Below are 27,451 nucleotides of genomic sequence, written 5' to 3' on the forward strand. Positions count from 1 at the left end.
CGAGAAAAGTGCTCTCATAATCCGACCGAAGGGGTACGAGCGGTGAACGTTTTCCCTCATTTTAATTGCTCAGGATTCAGTGAAAAGATGAACATTGATATTATTTCATTAAGTCAGTTTCTCAGAGTAGTGTTCTTTGTGACTGAAGTCTAATTTAAGAATATAATAATCATATATCAGCCACATTTCACTTCTGACAATCTTCAGACAAGTTTAGTCTTGATCAGCTGCTTTCTCTTTTATTTATAACAGTACCTTAAATTACCTCTCAGCAGGGACATTCCTGAATTCATGCATTATAAAGTCAAACACTTTCCAAATACAAAACACTGTCCTCAGAGGAAGCTTGTTAAAAATTACATAATTATTCTCAGACTTGGCAAATAATAATTGCTTTCTCTTTAAAATGCATGTAGTGAAATACGGCCCATCTCATGGTCCAGTGGGGGAAGAGACGGAGGAGAGAGAACAAGAGTGTTACTCTTTATTGCTCCATCTCTCTTTCACGCTCGTTGAATCTCTCTATTACCCTGGAAATCTCCCCGATCTCTAAAAAAAAAAAAACACACACGCAAGCAGAGAGTCCACTCTGTGAACACTAAGTAATATACAGCATGTGGATAGCAATAATGAAAGTGTATGTGTGTGTGTGTATGCTTCTCAGTGTGTCTGAGTTATGATTGATGTCTCTGTTCTCAAATTAGGCATTTAAATGGGGTAAAGAGAGGGAGCACGGGATGAAGGAGAAAAAAAAAAAACAGCCACTTAAAAGGGCCTAAACCATTTAAGCACTTAACCTCGAAGCCCTCTCAATGTCACGCTCAAACTGGGTCTCCTTTAAACTGCCTCTGTCTCCAAGTCAGAGCTGCTTTATTGTCCGGATCATATTGTACAAGGTCAATGCACAGAAAGTAGAATGATTCTGGATGTAATAAACAAAGACAACTGGTTTCCTCTATACAATTGGGCTGCCAGTAATAATTTGTATAATGCATAAATCTGTCAACCGTTTTTTTGATACATTGTTTTGTCTATAAAATGCCTGAAAATTGTGAATAATGCCTGTCAAATCCTCCCATTTCAATTCAATTTACAATGATATGAAAAACAGGAGAGCAGAAAGTCCTTTAGAAGCTGGAAAACAATTATTAAAATTGGTGCCAGTTCATTTTCTGCAGATCGACTTATTGATTAATCTTTTTTTTAGCATAACATCATCTTTCGATCTCAACTTTTAAAAGTTTAAAATTGAAGAACATTTACAATTCCATGACAACAGAGTAACCTTCATGTGCTGAGGAAAAGCCTATGATACAATCAAAAGCTCCAGAACAGATACTAAATGTAGGCTACCTGGTATCTATTAATCTATTGTACCTTGTATTATTGATCGACTGGTTTCAGCTCTACTATACAACACCGTATACAACTAGATCAATATACAACGTAGTATTTACTGAAAGATAAGAAAATAATTGTGAGCAAGTAATGAAAAATGGAAGAATATGTGATAGGATGAGATATACCTATTATTTAATTGAATGTGGTGAGAACTAGAGAGGAAAAACAGTCTGAAGGAGAAGGCAGATTTTTTATGAAAACTGCTGGTTGACCTTCAGGCTGTGACATGATCTGACATATTTAGCTGATTCTATGTCAAAGTCAGCTCTTTCCCAACCAGATATTGAGTTTTATTTTGGTAAAAAAGTAGTCTCTCGTGTCTTTCTGCAGGCTGAAGTGGAGCTGTAAGTGTCGTTCCATCTCTACCCTTTGTTTTAGGCCAAGCTAACACAATAAATCCATTCCAAGTCCATAATATATACTAATTATAAGCAGGTATATTGATTATGTTCACACTGGAAAAGTGATAAAATTACATATAATCAAAAAAGTGAGTATGCACGCTGAAAAATGCCTGATTTTTGATTGTGCTGTTGATCCACAAAGGAGCTAATCAAAGCTGCACAACTTTAAAAGAACAGATAGTGGTGAGACAGCTTCAAAAAGATCTTATAAAGCAAACAAACAACAAGAAAAAATAATTAAATCTTTGTAAAAAAAAAGACAAAAAAACACTTTGGTTTCCTTTTAAGAAGTTGAACTGGCAGTTTGATTCCAAAGTCGCAGTTTGATTGAAAATTGTATTAATGGCGAAGTATGTTGATTTCTGTTATACTAACTGCAAAAAGATTAATATATAGTACATACTAGTGTATGGATCTGGGACATAGTATCTGTTTTCTCTGGGTTGCCAGGTCTCTCTGGCGTTTTCTCTCTGCGGTTTTTTTGTGAGTTTTTTAGAGTAGATGTTCAGGGGTTAATGCACTTTTATTTTTCTTTGCCTATAATGTTCCAGGTCCAGATGGTGTGAGGGTTATACTGAGGCTTCAGCTCCTCCCTGATCATCTGTTCATCATCATCATCACGATGTAAGGCCTGACATCCATCCATCTATTCACCAACTCTTTTGTTGCCATTACTCCATTTTTCTTTAGTTGAAGTCACATTTGCCACAAAGTGTGGAAAACATTTATAATTTGCCTTGAAAATGAGAGTCTCTCGCTGTCTGACTGATTTGCAGTGATGGTGAATTAACCCTGATTGGCCGGCCTGTCTGTCTGTAATCAAAGTGGATGAGGCATCAGACTGGCCGGATGAGACGCTCATTATTTTCCTCGCTACTTTCTTCTCCTCTCATACCCTACATCAATTTATAATACCGCTCTCTCTCATTGCGTCTCCTCTCCCTCTTTCCCAAGCCTTCTGCTCATCAAATCCCCCTCCTAGACTTATCCATTCCCTATTTTTCATTTCCATGTTCTCTCTCTCTCTCTCCTTCTCTGTCTCTCTCCTCTCTCTCTCCCCTGGATATTTAGTTTGATTTATTGCCTCTTGTTGGAAAGGTTGGCGTTTTAATAACTCAGCTCCTCCTCGCCCCAACGAAGAGAGAGAGAATGTACGAGAAGAAGAAGAACTTTAGTAAGCACAAAATAAACGTGCGGACAGACAGCAAGGTTTTTCTAGTGCTTTCTTTTATCTCTCCCCACCCAGCACTCTCCCACTCTTTCATGTCTTCCGGTTCCTCTCACCGTTCACTCCGGCTGAGGATATAAAAGCTAAACGTGCAGCCGAAATGGATGTCAATTTGAGCCCCTCTCTGATCTGTGGAGAGAAAAATACACATAACATGCACACACACACACACACACACACACACACACCCAACAGCTGTAATGGACTGGGGATGTGAAAACTGACAAGCACATAAAAGATGGACCATCTGGTTTGAGGAAAGCATGGGACCAAAAAAAAAAAAAAAAAAAAACTTTAACCAGAAGATCAATGATGAAAGAGGGACAGCACTCTGGATACACAGTGATAATAGGAAAAAGTAGAGTTAGAGGTGTGAAATCAACAGAGAGAGACGAGGATGTTCATCAGCTAATGGGCCAGAGAGGATGAGACAGATAGCGAGAGACAGACTGGGAGATTTCTAGCACCAAACAGAGCCTTTATTTAGATGGCGATTATTCACACTGGTCATTAGAGAGAGAACCATATCACTTTCCCTCATTTACTGAAAGACAGCGAGGGGAGAATGAGAGGGCAATCATTAGGAGATATCACTTTCAGCCATCTTCTGTGGAGGGGAAGAACACCACAGCAGACAGAGTCCACATCCTCCAGCAATAAGACAATAACTAGCAATTAATAATTCAAATCACAAACCGGCAGCCACCGCATCGACACGTGGGAGTTACAAAAACCTGTAAACAGAAACTTTACGCTCTCGTTCATTGAGTTTGTCTGCATCGGCTGTAAATCTATCCGATCAAGGTAATTATGTAGCTATAGGCTGAGCATATTGTTTGTTCTCTTTACAGCGTGTCTTCTTGTAGAGCAATTAAGTCAAAGTGAACGCAGAGTTAATTACAGAGCATGAAGTGGGATTATTGCAAAACATGCGCGCGGTTCCCATTTAATTAAATGTTTGCAGGTATTCATTGTAAACCTGTCAAACACTGTGATGTAACGAAAAAACAGCCGTTTTTTTGTGACGAGCAGATCCACAAACATGCACAGAAGTCTTCCTCTTTCTCTCTCACATGCTTACTGTACACACACACACACACACTCAGTGTCTGATTGCGCAGTAATAACTCACAGGAAAAATCGTTGATGGGGAAAAAAGTCATTGACAGGGAAAAGAAAAAATGAAAAAAAATCTGCATTTTTATCTTCAGCCCATAATTCTAAGTGGTCCGGCCTGTTTGAATGTTTCCTCGGGGAACAATTAACTTGCTTTTAGTTCCTACCACATAAGCATGTCTGCCAAATCCCCATCAGATCGCTGCCCACAAAAACACACACCGACAGTCAAGAGATTACAGACACAAACTGGAAAACACTCGCGTGTGTGCACTTAATGAAGAAAGCTACGAGCACTGCGACAGCAAGAAACTAACAATTATATGGAGGTTAAAAAAAAAAAAAGACAAAAACTAAATGGAGTTTTGTTTGTACGACACTTGTATCTGCCAGCTTTGATTCTCCATACAAGAGCGGATCCACTTAAATGTAGATATTGTGACTTTGCATCAAAGGTGTCACTGTCACCGTTTTAGTATCTTAAGCAAGCATTTATAAAAACACACTAAGTGACAATTGAGTGCTTGCATGTGTTGGCCTCTCCTGTCAAAGCTGCTAAAAAAAGATTCATGTATTCTCTCGTTCAGAGCCACATGACTGAGCAGGTGAGGGATTTCTCCTCAAAGTCACTTTGGTGGGGTTCAACCGTCGATGTGCTGTAATGGGACAGTCACTTCAACCACTAGACCGCCCCGTTGATTCCTTTCTAGCTGTATTTAAATGGAAATCTCTACTATTGGCACCGAAAATAATCTTTTTAGACACCAGAGCATAATTGGAGAAGTTGCAAGTCACAAAAGTGGAGTGTCTTGTTGGCAGTAAATAGATCAAGACATAACCTTCACTGCATTTTTGGCAGAATATCAAACTGAGCGCGCAAACAGCCATCGCCTCGTTCATCTCAAAGTTAATTTTACTACCGAGGGTTCACTCGGTCCATCTGGGATGGATGGAGGAGCGGAGGGAGATGCAGTCAGTACAGTAGGGGACAGAAAGGGAGAGGAGAGGATAAATTGTGGAGGTGTTCGGGGGGGGAGGATGACTGCTGGCATGCAGAGAGGACAGTGAGGAAGTGGACAGAGAGCAGAGAGAGACCGCTGCGAGGGGCCGAGTGAATAGGAGGAACAGAAGGACAGATGAATATGCAGAGTGGGCCGCGTGTCCTCTTCTTGCCTCCATCTGACTGTACTAATCATCACAAATGCTGCGAGAGGGGAGGGAGGGGGGAGGACAGGGGAGCTGGGGACACAGAAAGTAGGTGACAGGACAGAAAGAGGAACACTGTGGAAACAGAGAAGACTGGTGTGATACTATAGTGCTGAGTTTTGGTACCACATATTAAGGAATATAAAAATGTTCTTCTACAAAACAAAAAGCCTTTTTTCATTTATCAAAAGCCAAAGTTCAAACACATACGCCACACAAGCACCCTGTAATACTGTATACATATCATAGAAATTATAAAAACATGTACATAATATCATTTGACTGTCAATAGGAGTTTTCACAGAACACATTTTGACATGTGACAGTAGGAAAACCTCTGTATATTAAGTCAAAGTAACTTATTACATCCAACATTCTTTGCACTTCCATGCACTCTTGTACTACAGCACTTGTACAGCACAGTATACCAACAAACCTGTGTAATATACTGAAACAGGTATCATCACTCACCCATGTATCTCCAAAACATGAGCTCAGAAAAAATGTTCAGCTTTGTGATAATGACTTTTTCCAGATAATCAAATGTAGGCTATATCATGCAGTTTTCAGTCACAATTCAACCTGTATATAGATACTGTATGTTGAACGATAATGTTGGATGTTGACACTGGAAATAGTAGCTTTGAAACCCCCTAAAAATCGTAACTCCAGGTCCACTATCCTTTTCTGGAGCTTACAACTTGGTTACATCTCATGGTCTTCATCAGTGGACAGAGTTTGCAGATTGGTCAGTTATCTTGTGACGTAATAGCTCCTCATTTGTTTTGTTGTTTAGCTTTATGTCTTTGTGTAGCTGTACATCTATTTGAATCTTACTATTGTATCTGTATAGTCTTGTATAGAGCAACCTGACTTAAATTATTATGTTTGAATATTCTTGAACAATAAGGTTGATTCTGATTCTGGTTGTTAATATTTGATCAAAATGGCAAAATTTGGATTTAAAGCAAGATTATGTCACTTTTGAAGGAAGAAATAACACAGTCTCTCTCTACTGCAGGTTTAACTCACACGATTGATCAGCTGTTTCCGATGTCTTCCCAGATAATCCCGTGCATTAGAATCATTGCATTACATCCTCGTCATCTCCAGACAGCATGAACATGCCCAATACAAGCTGACATGAAAGAACAATTAAAACTTGCCCTATTGAAACAAATTCCTGAAGACCTCTCTCGTAGATGGGTTACATTGCCATGGCGACTTGTTTGTTTTATTCAATACAAATCAGTTGATGGAAATGCATCTAATTCGCTTTTTTTTTTTGCCACATTTCAAAAGTTCATTTAAAATTTGCTTGATTGAATGGAAACACGACTATTGTCTCACAGAAAGTATAACTCTGATCACAGAAAAAGCTAAGGAGAGAAATGTGTGCAAGCATGCAAAGCCAGCTTCGCATATACGTGCCAGTTTCAGTCAGTCAGTACCAAAAGAGTATTGAAGTTTGATTCCCACCTCCATCAAAGATAGATAGAGGGGAGGTGAGGGGGAACATACGGAGAACAGGCTCAGCAGCTTTGAAAGACAGATGAACAAACAGAAAAAAAGAAAAGCCAATAGAGAAAGACAGAAAAGCAGATTGGACACTGTGTCTGTGATGATGAGGAGAAAGAAGGGACACAATCGGATTGTTCACATCTCAGACTGTTGTATTCAGTGACGGCCACTTTCAGAGTCAATAGTAATGGATAGCACACACTGTACAAGAGACCTGGCCTTCTTTATCTGCTTACATGTAGTACATAGCGACAACAATAGCCCCGACTATGCATCGAAAATCTGCCTCAATTTTCATCTTTTCTTTACAAATAGCAACTATTAGTCGCCAAAGAAGTTGAAGTGGCTTCTCACACAACAAAAGACAGAAATGAAATGAGGGAAAAGACACCGATGATCATCAATACACTGCAGTGTGAGGAAATAGTAAACACAGATAAAGAGAGGTGTAGCTGAGGAAGAAAGAGAGGAGGAAAAGCGAAAGGGGCTAAGGGGGAAGTAAGAAAGTGTGGCGAAAAAGCATTCAATAAACACGTCTCTATAGTAACCGAGATGTAATTTGCTTGGTGAGAAAGATGGAGATTGAGGGGGAGTGATGGAGAGAGGGGAATAGAAAAGCATTTACCATCACTGCTTGAGTCCAGAGCTGTAATTACGGAACTGAGACGCAGCGAGAGAAGGGGAGGAAAAGAGCGGAGGTGCACACAAGAAAAAGAGCCGCACACAATGTACTCGCACAAAAGCAAAAGGTGAAAATGAAAAATACACACAACTAAAGTAATGACCCCATCAAATTGGCACTGTTGCAAATAAGTGTAGTAGGCGTGCAGAGGAAAGGCAGGCGGGGGGGGGGAAGCTTCAGAAAGTACAAAATGACAAAGATAAAGGCAAAGAGAAAATCATGAAAAAGGCTTCTTTTGTAAGAGAGTGTGTGGGGGGGGGGGGAGTGAGTTCAAAAATAACGTAATAATCCTGATCATGAAGCCAAATAAAAGAAAATTAACAACTCTCTGATTATGTGGAGATAAATGTTGCAGGGACCACAGAAAGAAATACAGGGATGTAAAGAGAAGATGTGGTGGAGTTGAGTAAAAGTAAGGAGAGGGAAGAGTGACAGGTGAAGACAAGATATCTTATGGGAAGCCTAGTGCTCGAGTGATGAGTGATAGACAGGCCAAGATGTGCATGAAACATGCAGGCGTATGGCCGATCAAAATAGTAAGAGACCAAAAATAGCGGGATTACAGAGGAGACGGAGAATGGGGCCAGTCCCGCTCTGAGTGTGTGAGAAAGAAAGAGAGACAGTGATATAGGGAGAGGAGTGTGTTCAAGCTGTGTGAGTGTTTAAGGAAAAGCAAAGTGTGGTGTGTGTAGGGTAGGGTAGTTGATTACAGCTCTGGCGAGTGGCTTGGTGTCAGCCTGTATATGTGGAGATAACAGGATTAAGAGGCTACTGACACTACTGTACAAAAGAGAGAGAGGAGGGAGAGATGGTGAGGAGAGCGAGAGAGGAGGAACAGCAGGAAAAGGAAGGAAAAGGGACTTAAAGGAGCAGTGTGTAATATTCATAACTACGTTTTCATTAGTGTATAATCACCTGAAAATAAGAATCGTTGTGTTTTTGTCAGCTTAGAATGAGCCCTTCATATCTACATAGGGAGCGGGTCCTCTTCACCGGTCCACCATGTTGCTCCACCATGTTTCTACAGTAGCAGGATGTAGTAAGATGGACAAAGCAAACACTGGTTCTAGAGAGAAACTTTTGCATTTTTACGTCACCTGAAGGCCACCGTAGTTCTCCAACATGGTTGTGAAACTGCGGTAACGTGAGGGGGCTGCAGCCCAGTAGCTCTTCTTTAACCAGAAGGTCAGCGGTTTGATCCCCGGTTCCTACTGTCTGCATGTCAAAGTGTCCTTGAGCGAGACACTGAACCCCAAGTTGCTCCCCAAGCACTTCACAGCCGCCCACTGCTCCTAAAATGCTTAGAATGGGTTAAATGCAAAGGTCAAATTTCATGGAAGTACCTATATGTATATGACGAACGTAATAAAGTTTAAGCTTAAATTTAAGTGAGCCTCAGAGTGCAACACGGTGTTATCGCCAGCCGCCGTCTGACTTCCGTTGCTCCTAAAGTAGTGTTATTATGGTAAGGATGGCCTCCGAGCGAATGGCGTTACCACGGTTTTGCCGCAGTCTTGGAAAGGGAGGAGTGATCGGAGGGGTACTCAGTTGGTTGCAAACTGCAACCACACCACTAAATGCCGCCAAATCCTACACACTGTAACTTTAAATGAATATTCCCCTTGAATTCTGAAAATTCCTTTGGCATATGACATAAAATAATAAGTAATAATTGTATGCAGAATGCTTAAAGTTTGAAATAATTCATACGGATGGGTTACAAACCTGAATAAACGAGCCACCGAATGCACATTCTTCCACTTGAAGGGATCACTGAATGGTTTAATGAATATAAAAATGATATGAATCATATGCTTTGGCCTTTGCAATCATCAGATCTCAACCCAATTGAACACATTTAGGAGATCTTTGGAACGACATGTTAGACAGCCGTCTCCAGCACTAATTGAGGTAACATCTTCTGGAAGAATGGCGTTCATTCCTAAAATCATTGAAGCCGTTCTGGAGGCTAATGGGAGCCTAACACCGAGACACTCTTTCTTTTTAATCTTTTTTTTAGTTTGTCACCTGTATCTGTGCATGCACATGGGAAAAAAAACAGCTGACCACTTGTTAAGCCTCTTACCGCAGATTCCATAACATGAACAGCCCGGAAAATATGCACTTAAACTATTGAAAATGGCATTAAAACCTAGTTCACGCCTGGAGCAATGACTGTCATTTCTAGCTTTCAACATGTTACAGAAATGGGCTATGGGCTTGGACTTCAAGTTGACATATTTATGAATCATCTTAAGCTTGATCCGAGTTGGTTTTAAAAGGCCCTGAAATCCTAAATCAGATTCTTGACGTATGTGGTCACTGGTCACATAAACACACAATTTTCCTGCCAAAGAACAGTTTTGGTTATTTCACGAGAAATGTTCTGTTATTGTGTTTTAGTCTGAAGTGGGACGAACTCAGATGGAAAAATGTAATGTCACATACTTGTGTGCACCAATTATGGTTTAGGAATATTTTATTCAAAATGTGGTGACAGTTGTGGGGCTGTTTGCTTATGTTGCCAGGCAACCGTCAATCAAATCTGACACCCACACAGTCCTGATAAGCTTGTTTTTTAGTGTTAAATAATACCTTAACATGTTTTTTTCCCAAACTTAAACTGTAATTGTTGCATATTTAGTCATAATCAATGCAATAGAGAAATACTTATTACAGGAATCCTACATGAGAGTAAAGGACAAACGCTAACAGAAAATGTTTGCTGAGATAAACTGTGCCAGGAGATGTGGGGAAAAATATATCTGACCAGTAATGAGAAGATCAATGAGAGGGAAGATTAGGATGATGGATAGAGATTGGAGAAAAAAGAGGGAAAAGATTTTGGAAAGAGTGCTGATAATGATGAATAGCAGACACACAGGAGTTGAAACAAATATTAAAGCGAAGCAGAGGAAGAGATGGAGATGGTTTGAGGGTGAAGAGAAGCTGTAAAGTTTCTTTTTCTGCTTGTTTGGTTAAAACGCCCATTAGCACGTTCAAAATCCATCAGCTTTGCAATCAACACGGCTCTTAATTTAGAGCATCATAACTGTAGATTTCAATTGGCGCTCCCATGAGGTAAATGAGACCACTTTTCTCTCCAATCTAATCTGAGTCAAACGGGTCAATTTATAGTGTGAGACAGAAGAAATAGCTGCAGGGCCACTGAAGACTTAAACTGTTATGTTCTGAAGACAATCCCAAATTGAAAGTTGGAAAGTTTTTCCACTGAAAAAGAGGGAGAATGAAATGAATTTGCACAAAGTGTTATTAACCTCTGGCAAAATGATAGGCTGTGTCTGGTCCTGTAGATCAGTCAGAACCAGAGACAGAGAGAACGGGAGAGAGAGAGAGAGAGAGAGAGAGAGAGAGAGAGAGAGAGAGAGAGAGAGAGAGAGAGAGAGAGAGAGAGAGAGAGAGACCCCTGCAGAGTGAGTTACTCCTCTGTGGTCCGCTCCACGTTTGCTGAGGGAGCGCTGGCTCACTAGGGACAAATTAGCCACACAGGAGCACTGAGGCATCATGGGAAATTAATGATCAGGACCTCCAGGAAGTGAGCTAATGAGTCCTAGTGCCGCACGCACATCTGAACCACACACACATACACAGGATAAAAGATAGAGAAAGCAAGAGAAGGGTGGGGGGGGGGGGGGGGGGGGGTCCTGCAGAAAGGAAATAGCCAAACGTGCAGTTGCAGCAGCGGCTAATAACACAAAGCTATCAATGTAACTTCGTCTGGATGAGTGATAGTGCTGGAACAATAGTAATCACACACACACAAACACACACATACACACACACGCACACACTTAAGAGAATCAGATAATTAGAGAGGACCACCAGTGGCTTTCGCCCATGGAGGCGTAGTGATTACTGTCACTACACCCTCCCCTGGGGCGGCTGACTACAACCAGTGAATTAATACTTACCAACACACACACACACTCACACACCTCATGCAGCCAAGTGTAGCTGGACTGGATGTGGACAGTCAAGGGGGTGGTATGGCTCCCCACCGTTTGATTATCTTGTGTGTTGGGTACCTGAACGCACCATTTTACCATGTTATATTGCCCTACTTGGAGCTACACTATAAACTAAAGCTGCAGGGAATAAAGTGGGAAGTTTGTTTGTTTAAATCTGTGCTCAAAGGCACCTCATTGCTGGAGTACCTATGGTTAGGGTGACCAGATCCCAACAAATCAAATGTGGGACAAAGAGTATGTTTGTGTGGGACAATGTGGGACACGCTACCAAGGCTGAGAGGTAGTCTACAATTTTGATGTAGTGTCTAACTTAAAAAAAGAAACATCTATTCTGCCCCTTATATCTTGAAACATCTCTATGCTTCGCCCGAATGCATCCATAGATCGGCACATCTCTTTTTGAGCTGCATGTTTCTTGTTAGATTCGTATTTCCCCTGTGTGATATTGAAAAATAACTAGAAAATTTCGCAAAAAACTCTGAAAAATCTCTTTCCACCACTTATAAGTAGTCTTTGTTGTAGTCGCATTTCTTTTTCTTTGTGGTTTCCATCATATTCTGCCTTTAAATCTGCATAGTTTGTGACTCGCAATTTTCCCTGGCATAGTGTATAGCAAAGACGGTGAAAGGTCACCCTGCACTTGACCCACGTGCGGCGCACAGTTTGACAGCAAACACACAGCGCCGTGATGACAGCCTCCCCTGCGTTCTTCACAGCCATTGGATAAAAGCCAGATTTTAGAAAAGCGTCTGTCCTACAGTGGTTTGACTTTTGAAAACTAGAGCCAATGAAAATGTGGGACATTGTCTCAATATGTGGGAGTACAACAACAACTGGGATAAAAATGCTGTTTAGTCCCTCGTAAAGTGGGACACCTGGTCACCCTAACCCAGGGGTCTGCAAACTGAGGCTCCGGAGCCACATGCGCCTCTTTAGCTCCTCTCCAGTGGCTCCCTGGGGATTTTTAAAAATGGAAATGAATAACTGTTCCTCGTTTACATTTTCATTTTTATTTATCATTGTTGTAAGTCTATGTTACGATGGTACGACGGAGTATTAGGGCCACATTGAGGGAAAAAATAAATCTGAGATTTCGAGAATAAAGTCATAATATTACGAGAAAACAAAGTCGTAATATTATGAAAATAAAGTCATAAGTTTACGAGAAAAAAAAGTCGTATTATTATGAGAATAAAGTCAGAATATTATAAAGTAGTAATTTTACGTGTTATTTTCTTTTTCTCGTAGAGTTATGACTTTATTCTCGTAACATTCCGACTTTTTTCTCGTAATATTACGACTTTTTTTTCTCGTAAAGTTATGACTTTATTCTCGTAACATACCGACTTTATTCTCGTAATATTACGACTTTATTCTCGTAATATTACAACTTTTTTCTCGTAAATTTATGAATTTATTCTCGTAAACTTCTGACTTTTTTTCTCCTAAAGTTATGACTTTATTCTCGTAATATTACGACTTTATTCTCCTAACATTCCGACCTTTTTCTCGTAATATTATGACTTTTTCTCGTAATATTATGACTTTATTCTCGAAATCTCAGATGTTTTTTCCCTCAATGTGGCCCCAATACTCCGTAGTACATTTGCTCTTTGGCCCTCACTGCATTAGACTTATATACTATATACTTAGACTATAAACTGTGTTACCTTCATCAAAATGCTCAAATGTTTTGCGGCTCAAGACAGATTGTTTTTTTAATTATTTTTGCCTAAAATGGCTCTTTTGATAGTAAAGGTTGCTGACCCCTGCCCTAACCTATAAGGGCAAACACCTGCAGATGAGCTGCTCAAGGACTCTAAATCATGTGTTGCATTACATAAGTATAAATAAGTATGCAGCTCCAGATGAGACATGTCAGGCTTCTCTTTAAAAACTGGAACAGTGACAGGCTGTCTCCTCACACCAGTCGGCGCACCTCTCCAGGATTTAACCCTGCACCACCAGCACCACCAGCATCCCTCATCACCACACCCTTGTCCGCTGATTGGCCCAAAGTTTCCCCCTGGCACCGCCCTCTGCTCGGCGGACCCGCCCTTCCAGCGCTGCTCAGCCTGTTGCTGCCAAACCAGCTGGCATTTTCAATTCATATCCTGCACCCACCCACGACTGTGTGTGTACTCCAAAAAACCCTGACCTTTAAACTCAGGTTTTACTATCTTTTATTACTTTTCAGGAAGAGACCAAGAGTTCAGAATGTGGAACACGGAGGAACATTCTAGAACTTTACCCCTGTGGAAGCTCTCACCTTCCATTCTGAACTGAAGAAGTGATTTAACCTGTTTTTGAGTGACGTTTTATTAGTTTACCTTCATGCATCATGCGGAACTGCAGCAGCACATGACGTATTTGTCCGTGAGTTGGTGAAGCTGCTGAGGAAAGTTGTCCACACCGACTAGCTCCTCTCTCCTGTCCGGGTCTCCTCACCTGATTGACGGCCACTCCCAGCCGGTGCAGCCGGTGCAGCCCCGCGGGCCCCCCAGTAGGATGGTGACGCCGGGAGATGTGCCTGCCTGGAAAGCCACGATTTTCCTCTTTAATTTAATCTCAGCTGCTGTGGCCAAAAGACACGTCGTGTATTGGAATTCTACAAACACAAGGTGAGCAAACACTGTACGTTTTTTGTTTCATTTTACTTTGCACAGAGCAAAGCTGGTCTGAACTTGCTCTGCCATGCAATTGTACAACCCCCTCAATAATTCCTGCTAAATGAGTCAGACTTGGTTGTTGGTTTAAAGAATCTCTGCTATGCTTTCGGGCTGGTTAATTGAAGAGAGTGCAGAGCAGGGGTGTTTCCCTCAAGAAAACCTGCACTGAACTATCAGACAGGTATTTTTTAGTTAATGCAGTGCAGTGGGTAGAAATGAAGCAAATATGATTTAAAAAAATATTTTATAAAATGGTCATTATATCCTGACAGTAGTGCAGGAGACAGGTAATCTCAAAAAAAATCATGAGCCTCTGTGTCCTCCGGTGTCCTCCGGTGCTCCTACTGGCATCTGCAAGATTTCACAGACCGGGGGAAAACAACCAATCAGAGCCGAGCTGGAACCTTGCCGTCTCTGAGCAGCTGTCAATCACTCGCTGTTACTGTAATGCCTATTTCTTGCCTCAAATGTTTTCAGAAACATCTTGTAGTGTACTGTTTAGCTGTAAAAAATGAGAAAGTTTGTGACCCGGCAGCCATGTTGAGAACAGTTGAGGAAATACCAAGCACCGCCCACTAGCTGGAGCACAGCCAATAGGAACGCTCTCTCTCTGAAATGACCTGTGATTGGCCAATTCTCCCGTCATGGGCTAGATTTTTTAAAGCCTGAAAACAGAGACGAGGTGCAGAAGTCTAGTTTTCTCTCAGAGCACTTGAATTACAATATGCTGAAAGATTATTATGGAAATTGTTGCCCAATGATGCCAAAAACATTCTGCCTACTGCAGGTTTAAATGAGGAACCATGAGTGTCCTGATCTCACCTTCTTCCTACCTATCTTTATCATAATGACTAGACTCTAACCCCGGCTTTCACCTGTCCACTGCCCTTTGGAGGTGGTCATTATTCCACTTATAGCATGCCAGCAGTAAGTGTTTGTTATAAATCGTGTCCTAGATAGCATTCTGAGGACACAGGTGTATATTAAAGTCTGCTGTGCGTAAGCGAGTATGTAGTTGGATAATGGGATGGTGTATGTGTATGTGTGTTGATTGGGGCCATTAGCCAGGCAGAGTGAGGCTCACCTGCTGATCCAGGTGTTCCCGTCTGGCTAATTGAAGGGTTGAGGTGGGAGACTGCAGGGCCAGTAGGGCCGCTGCCCAAAATAACACACTCTCACCTGCTTATTTAGAGACTCTCGCTCTCCGTAAGGCCCGAATCCCCAAACACTCTTTCAGATGAATGACCTTTTTAGTTAATAGCCGTTGGCCACAGAGAGAGACCGCTCTGTCTGTGGCTGTTTTGTCTTGTGTTTTACATTTGTGGATGCACAAATGTACAGAGATATGACTCCCGGGACGGATAATTTCCCCAAGGGCTCCTTTTGTCACGTCTGCGGGGCTCATCCTGTACCGGAGTCAGCCGAGGTGGTATCCAGTGTGTCCAGGCGGGTAAAACCCAGTCCTGTAATTGGGATCCAACTGAAATGTGTCGGGGAGGAACACTGTGAGGATTAGGAAGCACCTTCTTGTTCCCCAGGGATTCAGGGATGAATGGTCACAGTCTGTGGCAGGGCCACACAGTTGGCTGCAACACCACACAATCACAATGCCATCAGCATCGCGGCGGAGGGTAACCCACTGTGGCAGAGAATCACTCTCATCAGCAACACCACCCAATCACAAAGCTATCAGCGGAGCCGTGATGTTGCACCCGGTCCACAATCCCCTGGGTTTACCGCTAGGACTCCTTTTTCATTCCTCTCCTCTCCTCTCTTCTCCTCTCCTCTCCTCTACTCACTCTTGATTACCTCCCTTGTTACATCCCGCTCTCCTTTTCATTTTTTTGTCTGCACTCCCCCCTCCTCCTCCTCCTCCTCCTCCGCTCTCCTTTATCTCTCACGACTCCCTCCTGCCCAGTGATGGATATTGGCGGTGTGATTAGTTGAGCCTCTGTCATTTTCCCATACCATATTTTCTATTAGCTGCCAGCCAGCCAGCCAGGTTGTCCTGAGGCCTGTAAATGTAGCCTGGCGAGGGAAAAGGAGCGCAGGGACAGGAGGAGAGCGATGCTTTTGGTTGGCATGACGCTGCACTGCAAGTTCCAGGACTCCACTCAGGGCACTCGAGATCACAAAATAACCACATTTTGGCTTCTTGTTTATTTCTCCTCAAAGTTGTCATATTTTGAACTTCAGCTATTATTCTTAACTGTCTCATTTCTTAAAGATGCTCCAATCAGTTAACAATAGACCAGATTATTATGTGTTATGTGAAAGGATTTCCTCTTGGTGACAAACCCACAGTGAGTTATTATCCGCCTCTGCGGTTTCTCTCAGCTCTACGGAGCGTTTTAGCATCTTTCAGCTCATTGTTTTGGTTTAAGAGGCGGTAACTTTTCATCACCGTTGTTTGTGGCGAAATAGCTCTGATAAAGCCTCATAAGCTACCTGGTCAACACCAAACAGCAGTTAGCGACTAGTGGAGCATTGAGCAGTTAGAGAGCCAGATATATCCCTCAGATGTTGGTGGGAAACAAAACAGAACAAATATTGGCCTTACGCCGAATTCACACCAGAGCAGTGGCGAAGTGCGGCCTGCGGCGAGCTGCCATGCACTGACTGCGGCAGCCGCTCCCAATCTCAGCGAGCTGCATCTGCCAAACTAAAAGTTGGAGAAAGTTTAACTCTTAGCGGTGAAGTGCGGCCAGAGAATACCTGCAGTCTATCAGTAAACAGATCCTGTGACTCCTGTGACACGTTGACCTATGTTACAAAGAATTTATTCCCACCTAAAAACACATGAATACGACTCGTGGCTGCAGCGAAATGTAATTATTGCGGCGAGCCGCATATCGCCGCTACCTGGTGTGAATTCGGTGTTAGAAGAGAGTGAATTTTGGACTTTGACCTGGTTGCGGTCGTGTCTAGAACGTAACCTACAAGTTGCAAAAACGTATGAAAACTCTCGCAAAACTTGCTGCCCGACAACCTATCCTAACCATAACTATTAGAGGTCAATGCCTAACCTCTAGACACAACCCCAGGTTGCCACTGCCGGAAACACGGCTTGTTGGACATGTGGTGTTAGCACGTTTGCTTACTGCTAACACCACAACTTTACAAGCTAATATGTCGATGTTGTGTTTTTCAAAATCAATTAATGTAGGTTTGAATATCTTAAATTTATTGGAACATATTAGCAGAATGTTGTTTGTGCTCATTTTCATTGGTTCAACCTTCATTGTGAATGTTGACGATGTAGATAATTAATTGTTCCTGCCATCGCTGACACAAAAAACTGCCGTTACAGGCATTACATTAAAGGCTTAGCTCGTATATAACATAACTGTAGCCGGCGACCGATCCAACCCCTCTTTAATACGGATGACAGAAGACATTCTCTGGCCGTCACCTTTTCTTTCGACATCTAGATTTATGGTTTTAATGAAGCAGGGGCAGTGAAGTGGAGACTGAAGGGCCTTGTTGCTCTGCTCTTCGCTGGCTAATACGGCTGTAACAAAGGCTCGGCGAAGCACTTTAACCAGCACACATTTAGCACCCTCCAGATTGGAGCTCTGAAATGGAAGTGAGAGACTCGACTGCGGGGTCAGCATCGAACATCGTGGAATCAAAGATACCCTGGCCCTCGCTTTCATTGCGGGGCTCAAGTGGTTCCATCGCCCTTTTATGATTTTTCATGAGCGGCGTTTACGACCGTTCTCGCTTTTATAACGGCGTTTCTCTCAGAGCGATAGTTCCTTATTAGAGGGGAAATTATTTTTTTACTTCCTGGAGCAGTTAAAGGTTAGTAAAATGTTATAACCGCGGTGCTCTAAGCTTTGAGTGTGCTGACAGTATCAGCTCTCCCCTGAATAGCAAGCTGAGACTAGTTTATTGGTATATTCAGCCCCCTCCTCTGTGCCCACGGTGGGCTTTAAAACCAAATAAGTTGACCAGCCTATTTGCTGAAAACAACAGTGTGTGCTTCTTGTGCTACATTCATTCTCATTAATTCACTCAGGATTTGTCAGGAAGTTCACACCAGAACTTTAAGGATTTTTTTTGGCTTGAAAGAGGCTTTTGCCACCCATATATGTTCTGCTCGTACATCTGGAACAAGAATAAATGTCATCCCAACCTGAACCTTTAAATCAGCTACTCCATTCCCCCTGTCCTCTGACTTGCCCTTGGTTTTCTTGGCTCATACCTCTACTATTGCTTTCCCTCTTATCCGACATGGCAGGAAGGGAACTTGTTGCAACAGTTCCTCTGGATTGCAGCTCAAACTCTTGTTGTCAGTCTTTCTTTTGCAGAGCTGTGGATTAACTGGGTGTCAATTAGAGAGAAGTCTTCTACATAGAGAGATGCCACACAATAGGAATATTATAACCAATTTCTCTTAACCTATATCTTTATCTCTTGCTCACACTGGAACTCGCTCTGCAAGTTTGGACACAGACCTTTAAAGCATTTACACCAGAGCCCTCTGAACTCTCTCTCTCTCTCTCTCTCTTTCTTGCTGCCGGTGTCTCTCTCCCCTCCTCTGACAACAGCTCAGGGCGAGCTCCGAGCCAGTGAAGCATGTTTAAACGGTTGCGTGAGGAGATGAATATTTGTATTGGTTTCCTCTGTATCTTTATTGAAAGCAGCCCTCATAAGTCTTCCGTGTAATCTCTGCTCTGTTTATGCATCATTTCCCTCTGTGTGCACTCATGAATGATCTAGTTTAAATACCAAAGTAAATCACATTCTGCATGCCATACCTTCAGACACACACACACACACACACACACACATGATCAGTGGGCGAGCAGACACACATGCAGTGTACAGTAAAGTGAAAGCAGCGAGCGTCTGTAATTGTGTCTTGTCAGAGGAGATGATTGCACCTCCAGACTGATTTCTTATTTTATTTATTTTTTATTATTTCTTCACCCGTGTGTGTGTGTGTATGTCTATTCCTGCAAATGAATGTATTTCTCACAGTGCCTGCTATCTCTCCTCTCTGTGTCTGTCTCTGTGTCTGTCTCTGTACTAATCTCTGTCTTCCCCTGGTAAATGATTAACATGGAGAACCTGGCTGAACTATAATCAACAAACCCACAGTGAGGTAATTACCACTTTATTCCCTGTCCTACTAACAAAGCTATCTCTCTCCCCTCTCTCTCTCTCTCTCTCTCTCTCTCTCTCTCGCTCTCTCTCTCTCTCTCCACGTCTCTCCCTCTCCTCATCTGTCATCTAACTGTATCAATGTCTCCCTCCTTTTCTGTGTCAATGCCTATTGTCTCCCTCGCTGCCGCGCTGTGGTCTGCGTAGATCCAGAGATGTGTCATTGTGTACCTTATCTGTCTCCCGTAAATGTGCTTTGTCTGTTTGTTTGTGGTATTGAGTGTATTATCTGGAGGTAAACTGCGGATGAGTTAACTTTGTGTACACTCGGGCTTCTTCATCTCTGTCGGAAAACAATGCGAGGCAGTGATTTTAGTGACTCGCAGGCGCCTGTGAATTGACATTTGGTGACATTGTTGTTTGGTTGAAGTTCATCTCAGTGGAACAATAGCTCTGTTAGAGGTGTGTGTGTGTGTGTGTGTAAGTGTGCTTTTGGAACTGACCTGCTGGTTTTGCTTCCTCTAGAAGAGATCGAGTGTGATAAATTTCTGGAAAAACAAAACCCAGAAATGCACCAGGATGCCCAGCCCTATTAAAACACACACACACAAGTTTCAATTCGTTTGTGATCTCGTACATGATTCATGTTTTTTTACAAGGTTTTACAAGATTTCTTTTCCGCTCACAGCAAAGTAGTGAAAGTGGCTTTGACTGGAAAAAACTCTCAATTCCAGCGTGCGACTGTGGGAACATTTACCAACCGCTGCGCCGGCCTCTCGTCTAAGTAGGTCATTGTTTCGTTTCCACTCGTTAGTTGATTTTTAGGTGTGACTGAAGTGTTGGAGGGAAAAGGCATGTTATTGCCTCGGTTGTTTTTTTTTTTTAAAGGTGAGGCATTGGGCTGGCATGCAGATAGAGTATTGTGCAACCATGTCTTTTGCTCCAGAGTGTCACATTTTGTGAAGTGAATCTTTACAGGTGACTACCAACTGTGCGTGTATCTGTGTGACATCAGTAATTCTCCATTTTTTGACTGTTTAGTGTTGAGTGAAACCAACATAAAAGTTTCACCACAAAAATAATCTTTGCAACGGAATTGAAAGCGGAGATACACACACGCAGGGAGATTCAAGCACACTGTGTTGAAAATGAGGTTTTAGGCGGAGGCCTAGCGGTGAGGATGTCTGTATTAAAATGGATCAGATAGTCACAGTGCAGCTCGGAGCAGACACGGTGTACAAGCATGAAGGAATGGCCGCTCTCTCCTCCTGGTCAGGATATTTAGTCAATCGATACCAATTTAACACCCAGATTATTATCGCCGGGCTCCTCGCATTATCGCCACACTGCATATGGACCCATCTCTTTCCCAATTTCTCTCCCCCCGCACCGCCCTGTGTACACACATACATCAATATTAGGTTGCATTAAGCTGTAATAAGTTGTATCGTACGACCGTTTTCCAAAGTGGCGCGGAACAGCTGTGGAATGAAATGAGGTTTCGGTGTCGTCTGCCGCTCCGTTGGCACGGCGCAGCCCTGGCTCTGGCACAAAATGGCTGCTGTGGCGTATGTGTGTGAAGAGGGTGGTTATGGTGGTTAAAGGGCGGTTGGTGAGCACCGAGCGGGAGCGCATTCACTCATTCATTCATTCATTCATGGCACACAATGAGCTGGCATTGTTGTAGGTGTCGGGGCCAACTGTGTGTTTCTGACACACAAAAACAGCAATTAAATTGTGGCGTGAGAATATGTAAACTCCAAATGTGGGAAACAAAATAACACAATCTGCCGGTTGTTTAGCCAACGTGCATTTATAGAATTTCACACACACACACATGCACGCACTGGCAGGCAGACAGACGCACACTCTCAAGTACATATAACCTCGCACAACGCTCTTCCACTCGGCTCAGAAATCCTGCCAAGAGGCAACCTGGGAATTCCCTGAGACAGAAATTGAATTAGTATTGACCCAGGCAGAGCAAAAGGCTGTAGCAGGAACCTGGATTATTGTAGCATACAAGCTCCTCGCTGCCAGGAGGACACTGAGACATGTTCGCCATCATATACATCAAGTCTTCAAAGGTGCTTAAGGACATAGTCACTCCGAAAGCTCTCTTTACTTAGCCTGTGTGTTGTCCATAGATAATGTTCATCAGTACAATAGTGGTGGTAGTTTTCCTTCCATGTTTTTGGATGTGAATGTCTGATTTTACTCATCAAACCTGATGAAGCCTGTGAAGAAACACTTGTTATTTATATGAACGATATGAATGATTTATATTGTTACAGGTCACGTGGTGTGCGATGGTTTACTTTAGTTTTGGTCACTACATGAGCCCTGTTGTTCGCAGCCAGGAAGGAAAGAACATTAATTTTCTACATTTTTTTTAAGCGAAACCCTCGAGAATCTTGTCTTTAAAAATCTGATTTCCGTCTTACAAGCCACAGATTTTGAGACACAGTGCTAAGGTGTCCATGTGACCTACTTGTGCAATTTTGGATTGTGTTTAATATGCATATCCGTTAACTTTAAATGATTCAGTATGCCATAGGGCGTAAGATAATATCGAAAATACAGAGTGATACTATGTTTTGTGATACTATATTGATTCTCAAAAACACTATATTGATTTTTCATCAATCGTCTACATACAAAGATTAACTCAGTCAATACTTGATTTCATTTGCAGAGATACACGCCCTCTCAAAGTAGTGCTATGATGATGGATGTTACAGGGACTGTAATAAATGTAGATCCCACTTTTTGTTTACTCAGATTTTATGCATATGATGGTGTGTTCTTTATACTATGACAGTTTAAAATTAGATTTAAAAAATCACAATATATCGTCTTGCTTACAGTATCGCAATATATTAAATCGTAACCCCTGTATCATGACACCAATACACAGTCCTAGTATGTCACTGGGTTTAACTAACAACTCAAGAGGAGAAATAGGAACGGCCGTCTTCACACCAGAACAAACTTTATGGACTAATAAACCTGCTAGAAAAGCACACCTCCACTACACTTTATCTAGACACAACAAAGAGATGCTTAGATAAAAATACTTGAAGGGGGTGTGAACATGAGTGTGTGTGTGTGTGTGTGTAGGGGGTGTATAACTTTTGTGTATGGTACCTTTTTAGAAAGCTTATCAGAATTACCTTCTCATAAAATGCGCTTCAAGAAACACTTTTTGTCAGCTATATTCCCAGTTCCTAAAAAACACCTGCGCTTTGTGATTTCCAGAGGAGACGGATCACATGACAAAGATATTTTGAATACTACTGTATGATTTTTTTTTTTGGGCGACTTTTCCACGGGTTGGAACAAAAAACTAATATTATTTTGCCATTGCCTCCCAGAAGTATGGCAGCACAGCCTACTTTCCAGCCCCCAGTGATGTGAAACACACACATTCCTCTTCTCTTGTTTCTTTTTGGGGCTGACATACCACACACACCACATACGAATATACACGCTCCCCCTCTGCTTCCCTTTTTTCTCGTCAGCCCCCCAGAGATTATAAAAAACATTAGACCTGCAGTGGAGGGAGCGAGGGATGGAGAATGCGTTAAGGAGAGGATGGTAGGGAAAGAGTCAACAGATTTCAACTCCCAAAACAGCTCGGGAAGGCCCCCAGGGATGGAGGGATGAGGTGAGAGGGAGAGAGGGAGAGAGGGAAGAAAGGATGTCAGCAGGAATTACTATCACTGTCACAAGCAGGCGTGAGGAGGAGCAACCCCCCCTCTCTCTCTCTCCCCTCCCTCTGTACTCACGCACACACACACTCGGTGACGCAGGCTCGTGTACAGGTGTGGTACAGACACACACTACCAATAGTAGCATCGCCCTGCCTGCATACACACTCGCACACGGGGCTGCTCGGACTCTGGGGAGAGCCCGGGTAGGAATCACACCCCCATTTAGACCTGACACTGCTTCCTGGTTAGTGTGTGTGTTGACTAAGCATATTGTGTATGCATGTTGTAAAATTACAGTCTCGTTACGGGTAAAAAAAAAGGTCAAAATATGAATGGAATGTGGGATCGTGTGCTTATCCAAACATGCCTGCGCTCATATTTTTTTGAGGCTTACAGTAAGATGATGAGATATGAGTGTGTGTGTGTGTGTGTGTGTGTGTGAGTGTGTGTGTGTGTGTGTGCCAGCATATTTGGATGTGTTATTTTTGTAGCAATAACCAGTACCACATGATCTCCGGCTGTGCAGTAATGCGCAGCTTGATCCCTGTCTCCTGGTACTCTGACTGCTATTTTTTCTCTCTACTTCCTTGTTCTTTTTTCTGCCCCTTTTTTTCCTTTAACATTTTGTTCCAATCAAATCTTTTATTTATGAGGAATGTAGACTTTTTTTTTTTCCTCCAGAATTAGTTCTTTGATCAACCTGCAGTTGTGCGGCTAGATGAGCGCAGTATGGTGCATATGTTATTGCTTTTGTGGGATGCTATAAGGTACCATCTACTACTACGCTGACAGGCTGCTGACACGTTAGTATGCAGAGTAGGGGAGCACGTACTGTACAAATAGCCTACCTTTCCACGGGGCTAAGTTGATTACGTTTATTTTTTTACATATTTTTTTATGTAAACTCATTTTTTGATGAATTGCTCTCTGTCACTGTCCAAAAGCATGTTTTGTTATATTCATCAGAAATGATCAGATGGCTGTAATTCACAGTCTGAGAGCATCCGGAGTAGTAGTGGCGGTAATGTTGTGCTGAATGGAAGAGGGGGGAAATAGCCTTGTCCCAAATCTCTATAGCTGTGGCCTTGTAGCACGGGAACTCATGAATCTCATTGCTCTCCTATTCAGCTGGAAATGGAGTTCTCGTACGCGGCGCGCTTTCTCAAAACACAGGAGCAGAAGCTGCGTGTTTATGATTGTGGAATTAATCAGCAGCATTCTCCCAAAAAATACACCCGGTGACAAATGCCTAGTCATGAAAGTCAGAAAATCCCTTACTCATTATATTTTTTTTACATTCAAGGAGGTTCCCTGATGGATTTTCTTTCAGCACAGAGTTGGGAGCGGTGTTGTTCTTCATCAGAGGTAGATACTGAATGCCTAAACAAGTGGGGTTTTTGTGCTTACTTTGCAGCGGATTTACAGTGGAAAACACTCGCCCACACTGTACTGTATCTCCTGACTGTCAATCTTGTAATTTCGGGTCATTGTGGTTCATTACTTAAAGTCGCGCCCAGTCATTTTTAATCCCAAATTAATCAGTTAATCCCAGTCCAGCGTCAGGCTGTGTTGTTAGCACTATGTCAGACTGCCGTCTGCACCTCTCCTCTTGACCCTCACCACTTCCTTCCCCCTGTGCTCCTAAATCCAGCCCCCCCTCCTTCCTTCTTATTGTGTCTGAACCCTTCGTCGGCGTTGTGGAACTGGCCTCTCTAAGAAACTCAGGGGGCATCCGGCCTTGAGGCGGCAGAGAATGGCGTCCACTCATATCAGCCCAAATGTTAAAAAGCATGGATTTAATTTCACACGCTGCAAAGCAATGGATAGGCTAATGTACTGGAGCTGCTGTATTGAGTTTATAAATAACATACAGCCTTGAAGCCAAACGGACGGATTTTGTTAAAAAGTCTCAATTTAATTTCTAGTCTCTTTTTGAGACGATTGGTATTAGACATCAGTGTCCTACCTCTGGTGTGAATATGCGTGTGAGGGCGGGGGCGTGGCGGTGGCGGTGGGTGGCTGTGCGTGACTAGAACAGGACAAAGCTGGCTGCCTTGAGGGGGAATAAGGGGGACCTTCCATACCCCCGATGCACACAGCGATATGAATCTTAACCGTTGTGACGGAGAAAGATGGAGAGGGAGAGAGAAGCATGGATCGGCTGCGAGGGAGGGATAGAGGGGGGGCCAGTTTAGACTCCTGGGATTCCAAAGCAGTGACCGTGAAAGTGCTTAGATAAACAGAGAAAAAAGACGGAGTGGGGAGGGAGGACGAAGTGGGTGAAGAACGGAGGGAAGAGAGGACGAGAAGGTGTAGGCACACTGACGGGGGGAGGAAATGAGACCTGCTGAAGATGGGGTTGAAAGAAAGCAGATGGGCGTGAAACCAAGTATAGAAGTTTTTAGATAAGTTCACCAGGAGTCAGAAGGACAGGAAGCGGTCAGCTTACTCTATTTACTCCTCAACGCATGTGCCTCCCCAATCTCTCTCTCTCCATCTTCTCCTTCTCTCTGTTTAAATAATTCAGTATTAGGGCAGGTTTCCTTGACATGTCTTAACTGTGTGTGAGTGACTGAAGGACATCTCCATCCCTCCAACGGGCTATTTCACCACTAACAACCAGCAAATAATCAGACACAGAGGGGAAGCACACCTGGGATGAATAGTCTATGTGTTGCCTATCCAGCATTGACCTTCGCATCATGGTGCGAGAGACAAAAACAGAGCGCGAGAATGGGAAGGAAAGAGTGTCTACGGCATCAGAAGTGTGACCCACTTAGTAAATGATGGATTCTCAAAGCCAAGTCTGATTTATTGGCTGAGTGTATTTGCTTTGCGAGCACCCTTTAGTGAAGAGTGCATCTCGAGTAAATGTGTGTGTGTGTGTGTGTGTGTGTTTTAAGGGGTGTTGCTCGCATGTCCTCCTTAACCCACTTACACAGGTGGGCCTCGCTGAAAGACCTGAGACATAAGTGTAGTTAAGTATAGTTAATATAATAGATGAGGGTGCAGAGCGTATACTTACTGTTAAGACCAGAGGACTCTGTAAGAAAGGAATAAGAACATAAAATAACTTTTTTAAAGAAATCAAAACGCAACTTTCTATTAAAACAGTTTATTATGTGGTGTATTATGTGTCTCATGGAAAAACTCTTTACTGATTTATCATCATTACAAACACTGCTACAAAGACGGGTCGTATTTGGTTGAATGCCAATTAGCAGCATTTGTTGTGTAAAAAAGAAGTCTGTCAAGCCGTTCTTTAGTACGAGTCTGTAAAGCAAATGACAGCTGCAAAGTGGTCATTCATTTTCGCCGTAAAATAAAGAACAACACTTTTTGTGAATTGAAGAGAAAACAAAAACTCATAATTTATAAAAACATAAAGATGCAGACAAAGACAGACGAGTTGACAAATTGAAACTATATTTTGTGTGGGAATATTGTATTGATGCAGGGACGTCAAGTGTTGATCTTTTATAATATACACTATTAACCTCCTCATCCGCAGCCCGGCCACTATTCTGTCTTTCAGAGGTTATAGTGGGCTCTTAGTCTTAAAGCTAGAGTGAAGATACTAGTAATCGATTGTTACCAACCATGTCATGTTTTCTTGTCGTGAAGAACGCTAGATAATGCTCCAAAGTTACGATACATTTTGGCGAGAAAAAACTGTCCTGGCCATTTTCAAAGGAGTCCCTTGACCTCTGACCTCAAGATATGCTGTGGTGGAAGAAGTACTCAAATCTTTTACTTCAGTAAAAGTAGCAATACCACATTGTAAAAATACTCTGCTACAAGTAAAAGTCCTGCATTCAATATTTTACTCAAGCGATAAGTACAAACGTTTTAGCATCAAAAAGTACCAAAAGTAAGTATGTCCCATTTCAGAATCATATATATTATATCACTGGATTGTAATTGTTGATGCATTAATGTTTTCATCACTAATGTTGCAGCTTGTAAAGGTGGAGCTAATTTCAACTACTTTATATACTGCTGGATGGCTTAACCTATAATAATACATCATATTAGTTGATTATATATTAATCATCTGAATCTGTGAAGTAGTTAGTAACTAATGTTGTCAAATAAATGTAGTGGATTAAAAAGTACAATATTGGTTTCCAAAATGTAGTGCAGTAGAAGTATGAAGTAGCATAAAATGAAAATACTCAAGTAAAAATTGTACTTAAGGACAGTACTTGAGTAAATGTACTTAAATTCCACCACTGAAGATATGAGAATGAAAACTCTGAGATGAACGCAGTGAAAACTGCATCTTATTAGATAAAACAGATGTTGACAAACTGCATAATTTGCACTTGAAAAGAGTTAATAAATCGCAATATATCACATTTATATCTTATCACAATACTCAGAATATCGCAAATATCTTTAAACTCACGATAA

At 42.2% G+C, this 27,451-nt stretch overlaps 2 protein-coding genes across 2 annotated transcripts in view; one reads left to right on the top strand and one right to left on the bottom strand.

Moving 5' to 3' along the window:
- Positions 1-14,016, bottom strand: part of efna3b (ephrin-A3b) — a 91,204-nt gene extending 77,188 nt beyond the window's left edge. Inside the window, exon 1 of the mRNA XM_074653602.1 lies at positions 13,878-14,016. The gene's annotated coding sequence lies outside the window, so the exon portion shown is untranslated. The remainder of the gene's footprint in view (positions 1-13,877) is intronic.
- A 19-nt stretch (positions 14,017-14,035) lies between these two features.
- The window catches only part of efna4 (ephrin A4), a 34,837-nt gene continuing 21,421 nt past the window's right edge, over positions 14,036-27,451 (top strand). The window contains exon 1 of the mRNA XM_074653603.1: positions 14,036-14,168. Coding sequence (XP_074509704.1) covers positions 14,056-14,168 — 113 coding nt within the window. The 5' untranslated portion in view covers positions 14,036-14,055. The remainder of the gene's footprint in view (positions 14,169-27,451) is intronic.

The sequence above is a fragment of the Sebastes fasciatus genome, chromosome 12 (genome assembly GCF_043250625.1).
Source record: "Sebastes fasciatus isolate fSebFas1 chromosome 12, fSebFas1.pri, whole genome shotgun sequence".
In the NCBI taxonomy this organism is placed as follows: Eukaryota; Metazoa; Chordata; class Actinopteri; order Perciformes; family Sebastidae; genus Sebastes; species Sebastes fasciatus.